The sequence below is a fragment of the Aethalodelphis obliquidens genome, unplaced genomic scaffold, assembly GCF_003676395.1.
Source record: "Aethalodelphis obliquidens isolate GAN/ISIS:26980383/991018 unplaced genomic scaffold, ASM367639v1 scaffold50, whole genome shotgun sequence".
In the NCBI taxonomy this organism is placed as follows: domain Eukaryota; kingdom Metazoa; phylum Chordata; class Mammalia; order Artiodactyla; family Delphinidae; genus Aethalodelphis; species Aethalodelphis obliquidens.
The window spans coordinates 5,346,414-5,365,269 of record NW_020837994.1 but is presented as its reverse complement, the minus strand read 5'-3'; the positions used below and the strand labels follow the sequence as shown (position 1 = coordinate 5,365,269).

At 37.6% G+C, this 18,856-nt stretch overlaps 1 protein-coding gene across 16 annotated transcripts in view; it reads left to right on the top strand.

Annotated features, from left to right (window-relative positions):
* Positions 1–18,856, top strand: part of NARS2 (asparaginyl-tRNA synthetase 2, mitochondrial) — a 142,724-nt gene that overhangs the window by 83,110 nt on the left and 40,758 nt on the right. For all 16 annotated transcript variants that reach the window (XR_003428103.1, XR_003428104.1, XR_003428100.1 and 13 more), the window contains one exon: positions 18,699–18,831. Coding sequence is in view for 1 of the 16 variants with exons in the window: in XM_027083509.1 (XP_026939310.1) it covers positions 18,699–18,831 (133 nt within the window). In the remaining 15 variants the exon portion in view is untranslated. The remainder of the gene's footprint in view (positions 1–18,698; positions 18,832–18,856) is intronic.

Sequence of the window (18,856 nt, the reverse complement as noted above, 5' to 3'; positions counted from 1 at the left end):
CTCTATATGATGTCTTTCACTTAACATAATACTTTTGAGGTTCATCCAGTAGTTTGTTCCTTTATTTATTTATTTTTTTGTGGTACGCGGGCCTCTCACTGTTGTGGCCTCTCCCCGTTGCGGAGTACAGGCTCCGGACGCGCAGGCTCAGCGGCCATGGCTCATGGGCCCAGCCGCTCCGCGGCATGTGGGATCTTCCCGGACCGGGGCACGAACCCGCGTCCCCTGCATCGGCAGGCGGACTCTCAACCACTGCGCCACCAGGGAAGCCCATTTATTTATTTTTATTTTTGGCTGTGTGGGTCTTCGTTTCTGTGCGAGGGCTTTTTCTAGTTACAGCAAGCGGGGGCCACTCTTCATCGCGGTGCGCGGGCCTCTCACTATCGCGGCCTCTCTTGTTGCGGAGCATAGGCTCCAGACGCGTAGGCTCAGTAGTTGTGGCTCACAGGCCTAGTTGCTCCGCGGCATGTGGGATCTTCCCAGACCAGGGCTCGAACCCGTGTCCCCTGCATTAGCAGGCAGATTCTTAACCACTGTGCCACCAGGGAAGCCCAGTTTGTTCCTTTTTAATGCTGAATATTATTCCATTGCATGTATATACAACTTGTTAATTCATTCATCTTTTGGTAGAAACTTGGGTTGTTTCACCTGTTATGAATGAAGCTCTGTGAAAATTAATGTACCTATGCCCATATTATGTTCATATATATTTTCATTTCCCTTGGGTAAATACCTAGGAGTTTCTGGGTTGTATGGTAAATGTATGATTAACTTTAGAAGGAACTCCCAGAACAGTTTTCTGAAGTACTTGTACTATCTGGCAATGGATAAGAGTTCTGTTTGCTCCATATCTTTGACAAAAATTGGTATTGTATTTTTTTAATCATCCTAGTAAGCATATATCTCATTATAGTTTAATTTGCATTTCTGTGATAACTAATAGTATTAAACTTTTTTCTCATGTGCTTACTGGTCATTCATATATTTTCTTTTATGAATTGTCTTTTGAATTAATTTGCCATTTTTATTAGGTTGTCTTCTCATTATTGAGTTATAAGAGTTCTTTTCCTTTTTTTATTAGTTGAAGTATAGTTATTTACAATGTTATGTTAGTTTCAGGTGTACAGCAAAGTGATTCAGTTATACATATATATATATTTACCTATATATATATGTATATAGGTTTTGTGTATATATATATATATATATCAATCAGTTCTTTTTCAGATTCTTTTCCATTGTAGGTTATTACAAGATATTGAATTTAGTTCCCTGTACTATACAGTAGGTCCTTGTTGTTTATTTATTTCATATATAGTAGTGTGTATCTGTTAATCCCAAACTCCTAATTTATCCCTCCGCCCCGCTCACCCTGCTTCCCTTTTGGTAACCATAAATTTGTTTTCTATGTCTGTGAGTCTATTTTTTGTTGTGTAAATAAGTTCATTTCTCTCATTTTTTAAGATTCCACATATAAGTGATATCGTATGATATTTGTCTTTCTCTGTCTCACTTCACTTAATATGATAATCTCTAGAAGTATCCGTGTTGCTGCCAGTGGCATTATTACATTCTTTTTTATGGCTGAGTAATATTCCATTATATATATCACATCTTCTTTATCCATTCTTCTGTCGATGGACACTTAGGTTGCTTCTGTGTCTTGGCTATTGTAAATAGTCGTGCTATGAGCATTCGAGTGCATGTATCTTTTCAAATTCAAGTTTTTGTCTTTTCTGGATATATGCCCAGAAGTGGGATTGCTGGATCATACAGTACCTGTATTTTTAGTTTTTTAAGGAACCTCCAGACTGTTCTTCACTGTGGCTGAACCAATTTTTATTTCCACCAACAGTGCAGGAGGGTTCCTTTTCTCCACACCCTCTCCATCATTTACTATTTGTAGACTTTTTGATGATGGCCATTCTGACTGGTGTGAGGTGATACCTCATTGTAGTTTTGATTTGCATTTCTCTAATAAATAGTGATATTGAGCATCTTTTCACATGCCTGTTGGCCAGTTGTATGTCTTCTTTGGAGAAATGTCTGTTTAGGTCTTCTGCCCATTTTTTGATGGAGTTGTTTGTTTTTTTAATATTGAGCTGCTCGTATATTTTGAAATTAATCCCTTGTTGGTCGCATTGTTTGCAAATATTTTCTCCCTTTTTGTTGGTTGTCTTTTCGTTTGGTTTGTGGTTTCCTTTGCTGTGCAAAAGCTTTTAAGTTTGCTTAGGTCCCATTTGTTTAGTTTTGGTTTTATTTCAATTACTCTAGGAGTCAGATCCAAAAAACTATTGCTGCAATTTATGTCAAAGAGTGTTCTGCCTGTGTTTTCCTTCAGGAGCTTTATAATATCTGGTCTCACATTTAGGTTTTTAATCCATTTTGAGTTTATTTTTGTATACGGTATTAGGGAATGTTCTAATTTCATTCTTTTATATGTTGCTGTCCAATTTTCCCAGCACCACTTATTGAAGAGACTGTCTTTTCTCCATTGTTATATTCTTGCCTCCTTTGTCATAGATTAATTGACCATAAGTGTGTGGGTTATTTCTGGGCTATCTATCCTGCTCCACTGATCTATGTGTCTGTTTTTGTGCCAGTACCATATGGTTTGATGCCTGTAATGTTATAGTGTATTCTGAAGCCAGGGAACATGATTCCTCTAGCTCTATTCTTTTTTTCTCAAGACTGTTTGAGAAATAGTCTTGGCTATTCGGGATCTTTTGTGTTTCCATACAAATTCTAAAATTTTTTGTTCTAATTCTGTGAAAAATGCCATTGGTAATTTGATAGGGATTGCATTGAATCTGTAGATTGCCTTGGGTAATATGACCGTTTTAACAATATTGATTCTTCCAATCCAAGAACACAGATCTTTCCATCTGTTTATGAAGTTATAAGGATTCTTTATATGTTCTGGATACTAGCCCTTTATCAGATTTATGTATTGCAAATACCTTCCCCCAGTCTGCCTTTCCTTTCCATCTTTTTTACAGTGTCTTTTGAAGACCAGAGTCTTTTATTTTGTTGGTGTATACTTTATCAGTTTTCTTCCTTATATGATTCATGATTTTTGTATCCTATTCAAAAGGTTGCACAGATTTTCTTCTGTGTTTTTTCCCTAGGAATTTTATAATTGTAGCTTGTACGTTTGGGTTTGTGATCTCCCTACTAGTCTGTAAGTTCCTTGAAGGTAAAGGTCATGCCTTATTTATGTCGACATTTTCCATAGTGGTTAGTAGCCTAATAACTATTTGTTGAAGAAATAAATAAATTTGACTTTATGGTAGAAAATGATGATTGTAAGGTAAGGACACATAGCTAGGCCCTAAGCTGCTGTATCTGTTTCTTCTTGGCTGATATGATCTGTGGGCTTGAATTACTTATGTGCTTTTGACTTATTTCATCAATCTCTTCTAGTTGGGGAAAAAAATGTCTCCAATCAGAAAATGCATTAATGAACTTGGAATAATATTATATTCAATTTATTTAGATATTTCAAAGTACCCGTATTATATGAAAGAAAAATTTCATTTTATATTCCCATGTTGTTGGTACGAGTTCTTCTTTGTATGAATTCAGAAATTTTTGTGTCTTTTAAGAAAAATCAATATTTTAAAAATTCACCTGTAAGCTATGTGCATGAATTATAGAAACCACTGAAAAACTTCTGTGTATTTTACTTTACCAAAATAAATTTACTTCCTTTTCTACAAAATAAAAGGAAACTTCATCTTTGCTCCTCTAGAAGAAATTGCTAATAAAGAAACTCAGCCATGGTTTTTGCTTCTTTCTCACAGTAGAAATTGTGAGAAAGAATTTGTAACAAATAAGCTTAGTAACATACATTAGTTGGTATTCATATTATTTTTGTTTCTCCTGATGTCAATCCCAACTTGATCTCTCATGATATACCCCCACACTGAAAAAAATAAAACCTGTGTTTTGCCACTTGAAACAGGTTCATAGGACAGTAAACTGCTGTGCCACATAAATGTCTGCAATTTGGAGAATGTGCAAAACCTTAGCCATCCATATTTCACATTTAAGAGGCTGATTTAGTATATGAATTATGATTGAGATTGCGAGATAAAGACAAAAACCTAAAGTTTTTGTTTCTGGAACATCATTTAGTGACCTTCCTTAGTTTCTTCAACTGGGTAATTCTGTGCTTTCCTCCTGATTCTACTTCAGGACAGTAGAGTATGAGATTCAGTGAAAACATTTCAACTCTAGTCAGACAGTACTTCAGGGAGTGCTGTACAAGGAAATATCTCAAAAATTTTTGTGCATGCCCCCTTGTAGCCAAAATATGTGTTTGATTTGATAATGTATTTCATATATAGCTGTTGAGGATTGGGTGTGACTTGGGAGTTTGAAAATAACTGCTCAGATCCAAATCCAGAGTCTCTCTACATTTTGTGTCAATCATACCATGATCTATATCATTAAGAATATTTGTTTTTAGTATCTATTACAGCACTAGCTGTTTCTTTGTAGCATTGAGAGATGTATTTATAAGTGAAGCCAAATCAGAAGATGGAGGCAGTATCCATTTCATCATGTATCTGTTTTGGATATTCTTTCTCAGGGAGCTACGACCATTGGAGAATAGTTCATTCATCCTCATCTTGATGATGAATAAAATGACTTATAGTTTGCTCGCTTTGAGTAAAGAACCTAGAAAAGCCTGATTCTGAGAGTTATGCACTCATATAGACGGAAAGTTAACAAAAGTTGCAAGTATGGTTTACTGAATAATTCTGCCGTTGTGCATTAATGACTCTGAAAGTCATATCAGAAGAGGGGAAAAGAGGTCTGGTATGGCAGAGCAATAGATGTGGGAAAAACAGGATATGTGTGACTGGGCACTGGAACAAATTCAGAAGATGTACCCAATAACTCTCTCCTCCGTTGATCCCTTTCCTCATGTTCCATTGTCTGAATGCACATTTTTTTCCCAGTTGATTGTCTTCTGCATTTATTGAGATTTCAACAGTTGACTTCAGTGCTGGACAGCAGAACTTACTACAGTCACGGGAATGCTCTGATCCGCACTGACCAGTATGGTAGCCACTAGCTGTATGTGGCTATTTAGCATTTGAAATGCAGCTAGTGTGACTGAGGAACTGAATTTTTATTAACTTTATTTAAATTTAATTAGTGTAACTATAAGTAGCCACCATGTTGAACAATGCAAACTTACCATGTGCTGTTTGGCAGTTTCTTTTGCCCTTAGCATAGTAATGATGCTGGGAAAATGTAGGTATTCAGTATGTATTAATATTTTTTGAATTAAATTGAATATACAGTCAGAAGGGAAAGGTCAGAAGCTTGAAGAACTCAGTGGTGGCTTGGTAGGTGTTGTGAGCTCTGTTGCCAATGCCTTCCCTTTAAATTTTAGTATAATTTTGTTATTTTATGGTTTCAGTGCGTCCCATTAGCTTGCCCATCCTGACTCTTTTTTGATATCTAAATATTGCATAGACACAAAATTAAACATCTTAAATAGATGTATGGGTAAAACAAAGAATAATGATACAATCAACACCTGAGTCCCCCAAAATGCTTCAATTCTTTAGTCTCCTGCATATTCTTTTCTAATCACGTCCTCTTCCCTCCCCATGAAAACTAGCTACTAATCTCAATTTTGTGTTTATCATTCCTTTCCTTTATGGTTTTATCACTTATGTTCATATTTATAAATAATACACAGTTTAGTTTAAAAGTTTTTATATTTTGTATAAATAGAATCATATGTATATATTCTGTGACTTAGTTTACTCACTTAACATTATACTCCTAAGTTAGATCCATGCTGTGTAATGTTTTCACTACTGTAGGGTATTCCCTTTGTATGAATATGCCAAAAATTATCTATTTTACTACTGGTGGATGTTTTTTCCTCATGTTTTGCTAGTGCATACAGTGCAACTGTGAAACAGATTTAATTCGTCTTTCACTTGGTACACATGTGAAAGACTTACTGCAGGGTCCAAAAGAACATTTCTCTATTCTGTTTGTGTCTGTCTTCATCCTCTTCTCCTCTTCCCTCCTTCCTCTGCCTCCACCCCCTCCCTCTCCCACTCCCCCACCTTCTAGAATTCAGGGAAGATGAATGCAAAGAAATAGAGACTTTTCTGCATTATTCCTATAAGCTAAATGCTCCTTTGAAGGGAGCTTGCCTCTGTTTCTAGTCTGCCATGATCCCTTTGTGCTTTTATGTTTATAGACCAAGCTCTGATTTGGAATCTGTCAGGAATATTAGAAATGTTGTATATCATTCTTAGTCCATAGCTTTTATGCAAATCGTACCCTTTTTGTGAAATAACACCTTTTGTATCGTTGGTACCTTTTACTTTCAATCATAATTGGTAATTAGAAGGTCTAGATCAGTGGTTGGAATGTCTCAAGAGCTTTTTTAAAAATACAGATGCATCAGATTTCAGCTCAGGTCCCCAGAAAAGCAGATTTAATTGGTTTTTCTGGGCATCAAGATTAGGGTTTTGTTTGCTTGTTTTGTTTGTTTTTTTAACTTTTTATTTTATATTTGAGCATAGCGAATTAACAATGTTGTGACAGTTTCAGATTCACAGCAAAGCGACTCAGTCATACATGTACATGTATCCATTCTCCCCCAGACTCCCCTCCCATCCAGGCTGCCACATAACGTTGAGCAGAGGTCCCTGTACTATACAGTAGGTTCTCGTTGATTATCCTTTTAAAATATAGCACTGTGTACATGTCAATCCCAACCTCCCTAACTATGCCTTCCCTTCACCCTCCCCAACCCCCGTAACCATAAGTTCATTCTCTAAGTCTGTCTCTTTCTGTTTTGTAAATATGTTCATTTGTATCATTTCTTTTTAGATTCCGCATATAAGCGATATCATACGATATTTCTCTTTCTCTGTCTAACTTACTTCACTCAGTATGACAGTCTCTAGGTCCATGGTCCATCAGTGTTGCTGCAAATGGCATTATTTCATTCTTTGTTATGGCTGAATTATATTCCATTGTATATATGTACCACACCTTCTTTATCCATTCCTCTGTCAGTGGACATTTAGGTTGCTTCCATGTCTTGGCTATTGTAAACAGTGCTGCAGTGAACATTAGGGTGCATGTATTCTTTCAGACAATGTCTTTCTCCAGGTATATGCTAAGGAGTGGGATTGCCGGGTCATATGGTAGCTCTATTTTTAGTTTTTTAAGGAATCTCCATACTGTTCTCCATAGTGGCTGTACCAATTTACATTCCATTCCCACCAACAGTGTAGGAGTGTTCCCTTATCTCTGCACTCTCTCCAGCGTTTATTGTTGGTGAATTTTTTGATGATAGCCATTTTGACTGGTGTGAGGTGATATCTCATTGTAGTTTTGATTTGTATTTCTCTAATCATTAGTGATGTCGAACATCTTTTCATGTGCCTCTTGGCCATCCATATGTCTTCCTTGGAAAAATGTCTATTCAGGTCTTCTGCCCATTTTTTGATTGGGTTATTTGTTTTGATGATATTAAGCCTCATGAGCCGTTTGTAAATTTTGGAGACTAATCTCTTGTTGGTCACGTCATTTGCAAATATTTTCTCCCATTCTGTGGGTTGTCTTTTTGTTTTGTTTATGGTTTCCTTTGCTGTACAAAAGCTTTTGAGTTTAATTAGGTCCCATTTGTTTATTTTTATTTTTATTTCCATTACTCTAGGAGACAGATTGGAAAAGATATTGCTGCGATTTATGTCAGAGAGTGTTCTGCCTGTGTTTTCCTCTAGAAGTTTTATAGTGTTGTGTCTCACATTTAGGTCTTTAATCCATTTTGAGCTTATTTTTGTGTATGGTGTTAAAGAGTGATCTAATTTCATTTTTTTACATGTAGCTGTCCAGTTTTTCAGCACCATTGTCAAAGAGACTGTCTTTCCACTATCGTATAGTCTTGCCCCCTTTCTCTTAAATTAATTGACTGTTAGTGCATAGGTTTATTTCTGGGCTTTCTATCCTGTTCCATTGACCTATCGTTCTATTTTTGTGCAGTACCATACTGTTTTGATGACTGTAGCTTTGTAGTATAGTCTCAAGTCAGGGAGTATGATTCCTCCAGATCCATTTTTCTTTCTCAAGATTGCTTTGGCTATTCGGGGTCTTTGTTTCTCCATACAAATTTTAAGATTTTTTGTTCTTGTTCTGTGAAAAACTGGCTTTGGTAATTTGATAGGGATTGCATTGAATCAAGATTGTTTTCTGAAGTATTGATACCATAGATTATTCTATGCAACCAAGATTGAGAACCACCCTAGGTCACTTGTTCTCCAAGTGTTGTCCTTGGACCAGGAGCGTCAGCATCACCTGGCAACTTGTAGCAATATAAACTCTCAGGCCTACCCTAAGACCTACTGAAGCAGAAATTCTGAGAGTGGGATCCAGCAAGCTGTGTTTTATCAAGCCCTAGGTGATTCTAATCATGCTAAAGTTTTAGAACCACTGCTCTAGGTCATCTAACTATTTCTAACAAAGCCTCCTTTAACTCAAGTTTAACCTTTTAGGATCCACAGTGTTCTGTGTTATCATTTTTTGTAACCTAAAATGGAGTGAAAAAGTATCCTGATTGACCATCAAAGCTTATAAATGACTGTCCCCTTTCCACTAAGGAGGGGCTGTAGATAAAGCATAAGACAGAAAAAAGCAGCTGTAAGTGGTAGGAAGTGACACTTGCAGACATAACAAGTGGAAGAAGGAAGGTGTATCAGGAACAGCCACCAAGAATGAAATGACCTTGTATAGAGAGGCAAAAACCAATCAGATAACAGTGACATTAAGGTACAAAACTTCTCTTTGGAGCATATGGTAGTGTTTTGTGGGTTTATGGGACCGTTGATCAACTGTGCTGTACTTTGTTAGTTTTGAAGAGTGCACACATGCAGCACAACAGAAAGTGGGCCATGGAGTCAAATTGTGTTGGTTAAAACCAGCTTTGCTGGTTTTTTTTGTTATGGCTGAATTATATTCCATTGTATATATGTACCACACCTTCTTTATCCATTCCTCTGTCAGTGGACATTTAGGTTGCTTCCATGTCTTGGCTATTGTAAACAGTGCTGCAGTGAACATTAGGGTGCATGTATTAATTACTTACTGCTCTGTACTAATTACTTAACTTGTCTAAGCTTCAGTTTCTTCCACTGTGAATGAAGTGAAATCACCTGCCTTATAGAGTAGATAGCACCACTTGCTATCTCCTTACAGAATAGCAAGAATAAAATAAAACGTGTAAAGTGACTAATGGACAATTAGTTTCAATAAACTTTTTAAAAATTCTATTTTGATAAAATTCAGTACACATAACATGAAATTTACTTTTAGTGACATTGTATAACCAACACCACTATACAGTTCCAGAACATTTTTGTCACCCCAAAAGGAAACCCCATACCCGTGATGCAGTCATTTGCCATTCCCTCCTCTCCCTAGCCCTTGGCAGCCGCTTTTCTGCTTTCTGTCTCTATGGATTTGCCTAGTCTGGATATTTCATAGAAAAGAAATCATACCGTACGTGGCCTTTTGTTTTTTGTTTTTTTTTGTTTGTGGCTGCGTTGGGTCTTCGTTGCTGCGCGTGGGTTTTCTCAGGTTGTGTCCAGCGGGGGCTACTCTTTGTTGCAGTGCGTGGGCTTCTCATTGCGGTGGCTTCAGTTGTTGTGGAGCATGGGCTTTAGGTGCATGGGTTTCAGTGGTTGCAGCACACGGGCTCAGTAGTTGTGGCTCGTGGGCTCTAGAGCACAGGCTCAGTAGTTGTGGTGCACGGGCTTAGTTGCTGCGCGGCATGTGGGATCTTCCCAGACCAGGGCTCGAACCCATGTCCCCTGCACTGGCAGGCAGATTCTTAACCACTGCGCCACCAGGGAAGCCCTGGCCTTTTGTATTTGTCTTTTTTCATTTAGCATCATGTTTTCAAGGTTCATTTATATTGTAGGATATATTAGTACTTTGGTCCTCTTAATGGCTGAATAATATTCCATTGTATGGATATACCACATCTCTTTTATCCATTAATCCATTGGTGAACATTTGGATTGTTTCTACTTTTTGGCTACTATGAAAAATGCTGCTTTGAACATCTACATACAGGGAGTTTTTTGAACACTTGTTTTCATTTCTTTGGTGTTTGTACTCAGAAGTGGAAATGCTGGGTCATATGATAATTCTATTTTTAACTTTTTAAGGTATCACCAGACTTTTTCACAGCAATTGCAGGATTTTACATTCCCACCAGCATGTGCAAGGAGTTTCTCCACATCCTCACCAACACATGTTATTGTCCATTTAAAAAATTATAGCCATCAAAAATTTTTTTAAGTATATTGATTAGTGATCTTAACTTTTTTTTAAGGTAGTAGTTCTTAATCAGGAGTTCACATAATAATTACTTGTAGAACTTTTAAATATACTCATGACCAGAACCCTCCCTATATTTTCTGAGTGGAAGTCTCCAGAGGTAAAGCTCAGAATTAATACTCCTCCTTAAGAATCATTGCCTAATGTAGTGGTTCTCAAAGTTTGATCTGGGGCCCTCTGAGACCCTTTCAGAGAAGTCCTTTGAGATGAAAACTATTTTCATAATAATAGTAAGCCACTGTTTTGTGTCTTTCTCATTTTTATTCTCTCTTGAGTATACAGTGAAGTTTTCCAAAGTCTTCATAACATGTGATAGCAGAACAGATTTAATGCATAAGCAGTTATGAGAACCCAGCTGTCTTCTATTAAGCCAGATATGAAGGAGATTTACAAAAATGTAAAACAGTGCCACTCCTCTTATGAATTTTTATTAAAAAGATGTTTTTATGACATAGGATGGGTTTATCATTGTTTTTAAATGAGTTAATAAATTTTTTAAAATTTTATCAGTTTTAATGATAGATATTGGTAGACATAACCTACATAAACAAAATCTCTTGCACTGACTGAAAGTATAAAGAGATCTTGAGACCAACCAAATCAGAACTGTAGACCTTTGGAAAGAAAAGAGATGCACACACAAAAAAACAAAAACAAAACTCTTACCCATTTGTTGAACACTTACCATATAGTTAATATTACATTAAACTTTTTACATATTGTTTCATCTTTATAATAACCTCATGACAAATATATACTTAACTTCATTTTCACATGGGAAAATTAAGTCTCAAAGAAGTTAACTTGGCTAGTTCATAAGTGGAGGGCCCAGAATTTCAATTTAGGTGTTTAGAGTACAGGCTTAACTTAATCACTGTGATGACCTTTAAAAAGTATGGGTCATCAGTACAGGACTTGAGCCCAGGAAATTGTTGATAGTTCAGTGCCATAATGACTCATCTACTGCTACAGTATCAGGCCTCAGAAAACCTTTGAAATCTTTGTAGACTTAAAATAACATGTAAATACCATGTGGTGCATGTACCTAAATTAAAGTTCTCACATGGTCTCTTTCATGGTCCTCAGTACAAGGACTGCTAAATATGAGAAATACAAGAGGGATAATCTAGGCAAGGCATGAATAGATGCAGTTGACAAAATGTATACCTTTTTTAAAAGGTGATTTTAGTATCTTGTTAAAAATGTGAGGACAAATACACAGAAAGAACAATTAGCAAACTTTGACCCTTGAGAAAAGTGTTATTTTCTGGGACTTCCCTGGTGGCACAGTGGTTAAGAATCTGCCTGCCAGTGCAGGGGACACAGGTTTGATTCCTAGTCCGGGAAGATCCCACCTGCCGTGGAGCAACTAAGCCCGTGCACCACAACTACTGAGCCTGTGCTCTACAGCCCTCGAGCCACAGCTGCTGAGCCCAAGTGCCACAACTACTGAAGCCCACAGGCCTAGAGCCCGTGCTCTGCAACGAGAGAAGCCCGTGCACCGCAGCAAAAAGTAGCTCCCACTCGCCACAACTAGAGAAAGGCCACACGCAGCAATGAAGACCCAACACAGCCTAAATAAATAAATTTATTATTTTTTTAATGTTATTTTCTAAATTCAGTCAGTCCTCTGAAGAGTCCATCATTACAGGAATGATGAAGTAGCAATACTTGTTTTAACATGTTGGTATCCACTCGCAGAAGCCAAAGAGGCAGGTGCTTCTCTGTTTACGTAGAATAAGACTAAGGGAAATTTTTTTCATGTGGTAATACTTTAGTTTCTCAAAAAGTAAAATCTTTGCTTACTAGAGATGTTCATCTGATCTAGTCCTTTTCAAAGATATACTTGTTGCCTACAGAGCAAAAATAATATATGGGCAGTCTTTTCAAAAAACTGATTCTTTTATCGCCTAGTGCCTTCTGTGAAAAATTATTTCAGGGAATAGCAGAATTTTTTGCTTAGTAATTGATATTCTGTTTACCACCTTCCTCTTACTCCTCTATCCTCACCCCCATCCCAGTGCTGTTTCAAAGGTTCAAAGTTTGGGGATCAGCATATTTTACAGAAAATCAGTTAGTTATTTGACAAATTTTAATTGTCTAGTGTGTGTCATGCACTGGGTTAAGAACTGAGGATACTATAAGGAACCAAAAAATAGATAAGGTCACTCATGAAATTTACAGTCTAGTGAAAGAGATGGACATTAAACAAATAATTACATCTGTATATGTCATTTATTTTAATTTTAAGAGGCTCTATGAACAGTAGTACATGGTGTTATTAAAGACCCTAATGGGAGGATTGACCTGGAAGGTTGGAAGAAGACTGAAGCCAGTGTGGGGGTCAGGGGAGGCATGAGTTCTGTTTGTGACAAGTGAAAGGACTAAATAGGCGGATGTATGCTTCTGGAGCTTAGAGAAGAAGTCTGGGCAGGAGATACAAATTTGTGAATTGTGTGCCAATAGGTAATTAATTGAAAATTAATTGATGGAAGTGAGATCATTTAAGGAGAATGTATACAGTGAGAAAAGAGATTCTAGGACTACGGTTCAAAGAGTGCTAGTGTTTAATGAATAGCTAGTGTATGTAGAAGGAGACAGAGGTGGAGATCAGATAAATAGGAAAACTAGGAGAATACAGTGTTAAATATTCCAAGAGGAGAGAGTATTTCAAGGAGTATTAAATAAAATTCAGACTCTCTTTACCGTGGCTCACAAGGAAGACCCTACATGTTCTGATCCCTTCCAAACTCTTTGACCTCATCTCTTACCATTCGTCTTGCTGCTGGCCTGCTTCTGTTCTTCAAACTTGTCAGGCTCTTTCCTACCTTAGGACCTGTGTGCTTCATATTCCCTTTGCTAAATGTCCTTCCCCCAGTTCATATGCTCATCAGAGAAGAGTAGCCAACCCTCCAGTCCCTTTAGCAGGATTGTTGTCAGACTCTGTCGAACTTTGAATCTCATTATACAATTAAGATTAAATTTGCTTGGACCTCAAATTCAGTTCTAAATCAGATACTTAGGACATGTTAAAGAAAATTAATTTTGCAGAAATGTTTAGCAGTTGTGGTAAAGAAGAAATTTTTAGATTTTACAGTGCATCCTCGCTAAGACATCTTGTTAAGAGTTGATGAATGGTGAGAGCTACATCTCTTTATAAACCCATTCACCAAGTGTACTATTGCAAGATAGAGGAAAGGGGGTAAGCTGAAAAGGAGGTGTCTGGTGTCCACTCTGTTAGGCATGTAGAAGCAGTGAGTGACAAATATGTCACAGTATTGATAATCCAGTAGATACAAAGCAGTAATAATATAGATGATTGTTTTCTGGATGATGGGAATACCACTTGACAAAGACTGTTTTAAAAGTCCGTTTAAAGTTGTCTTTGAGTTCACCTCAGTTCAATGAATGTTTCCTGAATGACAGTAGGGAAGTGATAGGAGGTTGGGAGTGGGCAGCCTTAGGGAAAGTTGCTGATCCCCCATATGCTGAACGATAAGTTCTTCCCCAGCTAAAAAGGCAGTAATTCCTCTTTTCTTTCAAAATATAAAGATTAGCTCTTAAATTTCAGGGCCAGAAGGAATAAATGGCAAAGCAATCAGTGACTACTTTATAATAATCCACTTGCCAATGTAGGGCTTCATAAAACTCCACACAAGGGAGAAAGTGACCTTTGCAGAACCATTTTTTGGTAACTTTACTTTTTATTTTTAAAAAGCCATTTTTGTAGTTATCTTAGCTGATGTGTATTGAATGTACTTTTGTTATCTTAAACGTCAACTCCAAGCTCATGGACTTTCCATATATAGCTTCCCTTTCTCCATAATTGGCACAAGAATGATTCTTAGTACTGAGTGTTTTCTTTCTCTGCTGGTCTCTTCTCACAGCAGTACTGGCCTTTCACCTGGTTTTGTATCTTATTTTAGTAATGGCCTTGTTCTCAGATCTTATTTTAACTATGGCTTGGGCCAGGCCTTGCTGCAAATTGCTTTCATGTGTGTGGAAGACGGAGGAAAAAGAAGAAATCAGCATAAATTAAAATAATCGTGATTTCACATGGACCTAGAAACAAAATTATGTAAAAGATACTAGAGAATAATGCCAAACTGCCTGCACCTCCCACTCATGTAAGAATTTGAAGACCAGAAAGGCTAAATGTCTTGCTAAAGTTTACAAAATATTGATTAAAATTTATCTTCTCATTATTTGCATGAAAGCAGCATATCCTAGGGAGCTATAATTTTAATACATAAAACAAATAAGCTATTCACAAGGAAGAGAAATATACCAAACTACTCACCCTAGTTATCTTTGAGAAGGCGGGGAGTGCATATTACAAATTTTTCTCTCTTATTTACTGGGTTTGTCCATGTTCAGTTATGAGCATCATTATTTTAATATCATAATGAAGGCTGTGATCATTAGAGTCAGAGCTAGAGTTGAATCTGGCCTCTACCACTTGTTAGGCTATGACTATAACTTTTGAAAAAGCTTCTTAACCTCTCTGAACTTCAATTTCTTAGACTGAAAAATAGAAGTAACAATGTATCCTTTATTGAGTTATAATAAAGGAGTTAACTGTAAGGTTCTCACATCTAATGCCTGGCCCACAAGGAGCACTTGCTAATGGTAGCCACTATCACTACTACTACTTTCACTACTGTATTATAGAACACTGGACGCTGACCTGGGGTGATCTTTATTGAATGATTTAAACATTTATCTGCTTAACAACTTGATGCTAAATTAGGGAATTTGTCAACATACCTTCCAGCTTATTTTATCTTTTTGTTAATTCAGAGAAAGCACCATGGCCATTGATTTTTACTTTACCCTATTAGAATAATACTTAACTTTGGGGTACCACAATTAGAATCTAATCCTTACTAAAATAAAAATCCTTGATCCTCTTCTATATTTTATACAAGAGAGTTTACCCTGTATTGCTAGAGAAAATCATTAACCATTGTTAAATAAAAAATCCCTATTGTTAAATATCTTGGAGCTCCCTCCCTATCCATGTGAGAAGTAGGTGCCCTTGTGACTTGAATCTGTAGTTCTTTTTAGATACCGTTGTTTTCTCTGTTTCTAGTACCTTAATACATATATAATGTGTCTCTTTTGAACAGCAATCCCATTGGCCTCCTTGTATTTCAGGATGATAACTGCCCATTTCTTAGAAGTCTTCCTCAGAGCCTCCAAAGTAAATTCCACCAATGCCATGGAGTTTCTATTCATGCCCTGGAAAATTTCAATAGAATATTCTTTGTTATTAGTGAACATCTGTATGTACAATTTCATGTGATGCAGTGCCAGAAAAGAATGTCGTTTTATTTATTTAAATATACTATTGCCAACCTACCTAGAGATCGCATAGTCATAGATTAGAAGCTCGAGGTCCTGTAATTTTTGAATTTATTGTTTGGGGCAGACCTAAATTGTTTGTCCCATTTTAGCTATTGAGTAACAGCCACAGTAAAATATATCTGAGTATTTTTCTGTACATTATTTGTAATGTTACTGTTTATAAGGATGTTGTGCTTTTCCAGTTTACAACTGAAGAAGCCTGTCATCCTCATTATTATTCATTCAACTTGAGCACCTGTTTTATCTTAGGCACTGAAGTTGCAAAGATGAATAAAACATTTTTCCTACTGTAGAATATTTCATAGTTTATTGAGGGAGAAAGATACAAAATGCACAATTATATTTCTAAGTGATACAGTCTGTATAATAAATGTATAAACAAAGTGTTACAGTCATAGAAAGGAGGGAACAATAAATTTGGGGGTGTATGGTAAGGTTACAAAGAGAAAGTGACATTTAAGTCAAGTCTTGAAGGATGGATGGGAATTTGCCATTTGGAGAGAGAGGAACAAAGGACGGGCACTACAGAGAGGGGACAGCCAATGAAAAAGCCTAAAGGCATGTGGGGCATGTAAGGAGAGTATCCTCAGTGTGCTGGAGAAAAGGCTTTGTGAAGGAAGGTCCAGTCAAAGTTAGGAGTTTGAATTTTAACCTTTGAGTAGGGGAGAACCATTGAAGATTTTTAAATTAGGGCTGATATAATCAGATTTGAGTTTGAAAACGTATAGTAGTTTGGGACTGGAGGAAGAAAGGCAGGTTACAGACACAAGAGTTGACACAAGACAAAGTTGTGGAAATAAAGAAGAGTCTCTAGATCTGCAAGAGTTTCCCTAGGTATAAACAATATAATTCTGTGATCAATATGATAGGGAAGTATGTGGGCGGTGAGGGAGGGATGGGGATCTGGTTTGGGTGACGAGGTGGGTTAGCTAAGATTAACAGAGCTGGGGAAAATGTACTGTTCATTATTTTGTTTTTGCTTGTTTTGGGGAGCAAGGTAAGAGTTTTCGTTTTGGACAAGGTAAGGTCAGTGTTTTTAGGAACATTCTAGTAAGCAAGTCTGGATCTGAATCTTGGGAGAGAGGTTATATAGTAATATTTTGAATTCTTACGGTTTGTTTTTCCATTAAAAACTAAGATTCTTGGAGGGTAACTGATCATGGTCTCAGAGAGGTGGCTGTAGAACCAAGACATAAATTCCTAAGCTCCTTACCAACTAGGCCTTAACTGAAATGGCCTTTGAAAGAAAAAATAAATCTCATGATTTCCACTATAATTGTTTCACTGTTTAATTTCCCAAAGTATCTTTACTTAAAAAAAAAACAACACAACAAAAAAATACTGGTATGTATATCTACAATCCGTTTTCTGTACTGTTTTCTGATCTTGATATTATTTGACTAATGATAAATGAAGAGTGTTGAGGATAACAGCTAAGGAGCCCCAAACCTCTTGTTTTGTTCTAGCAAAACCTTAAAATTCAAAGATTATTTGGTCCTCGGGACTTCCCTGGTGGCCCAGTGGTTAAGAATCCGCCTGCTGGGCTTCCCTGGTAGCACAGTGGTTGAGAGTCCGCCTGCCGAAGCAGGGGACACGGGTTCGTGCCCCGGTCCGGGAAGATCCCACATGCCGCGGAGTGGCTGGGCCCGTGAACCATGGCTGCTGAGCCTGCGCGTCCGGAGCCTGTGCTCCACAACGGGAGAGGCCACAACAGTGAGAGGCCCGCGTACCGGAAAAAAAAAAAAAAAGAATCCGCCTGCTGATGCAGGAGACACGGGTTCGATCCCTGGTCCGGGAAGATCCCACATGCTGCAGAGCAGCTAAGCCTGTGCGCAACAACTACTGAGCCCAAATGTCACAACTACTGAAGCCCACAGGCCTAGAGCCCATGCTCAGCAACGAGAGAAGCCACTGCAATGAGAAGCCCACACACCGCAATGAAGAGTAGCCCCAGCTCACTGCAACTAGAGAAAACCCGCGCACAACAACGAAGACCCAACACAGCCAAAAATAAATAAATTAAGTAAATTTTTTTTAAAAAGGGGGCTTCCCTGGTGGCACAGTGGTTGAGAGTCCGCCTGCCAATGCAGGGGATACAGGTTCGTGCCCCAGTCCAGGAGGATCCCACATGCCGCGGAGCGGCCGGGCCCGTGAGCCATGGCCGCTGAGCCTGTGCGTCCGGAGCCTGTGCTCTGCAACGGAAGAGGCCACAACAGTGAGAGGCCCACGTACCGCACAAAAAAAAAAAAAAGAAAGAATGAAGGTGTCATGTTCGCTTCTCTGCAGAAATTTAAAAATAAGAATTTTTTCCCCGTTTATGTTGTTGAACTATAGCCCTTCTTGAAAACCAGAGAGTAAAGCAGACAGTTCTTCAAAATCCACCCCACCCCCCAAATGTCAGGGCTCACTGAGCATTGATTAAAACTCCTAGGTGGGCGTAAAGGACTTGAGTAGGCCTAACAAGGCAAATCACCATACATATCTGATAATTTTTTTTCATATATTTAGAAAATGATTGGCTTGCCTTATCCACATGAAATTCTGGTTTTGATTGTTACTATCTAGATTCTCTGTGTGGCTTCTTGGGCTGTGGTATTTTTCCTTTACTTTGTTCTCAATTGCTGTGAAATGTAGTTGCCTGCTGTTTAAGGCAGCTGCAGTAGAGTGCATCCAGAAGTGGTTATAATTCTATATTTAGTAAGCCATAGGGTTTGTAAAGCATTTGCAAATTCCTTTGGAATAAAATGGTTTCTATAAATGTAACATTTTTAATGAAACTATTATAATCACCCATTAAAGAAATGTGGCAGCTAATACGTGTGGATTTGTGGACAAGACAGAGGCGCAGAACTTTTTTTTTTCTTAAGAGCTTACTGAATATTTTAAATACTTAAAATTAATCATGTGAATCCTGTTTTTACACTGTTAATCTTGAATTGCAGAGCTTTTACTCAAGTGTTTACCTTTGGTCCAACATTCCGAGCAGAGAATTCTCAGAGCCGGAGACACCTGGCAGAGTTTTATATGGTAGAAGCAGAGATTTCTTTTCTTGAGAGCCTTCAAGATCTCATGCAGGTAGGTACTCAAGTTTTAAAATAAT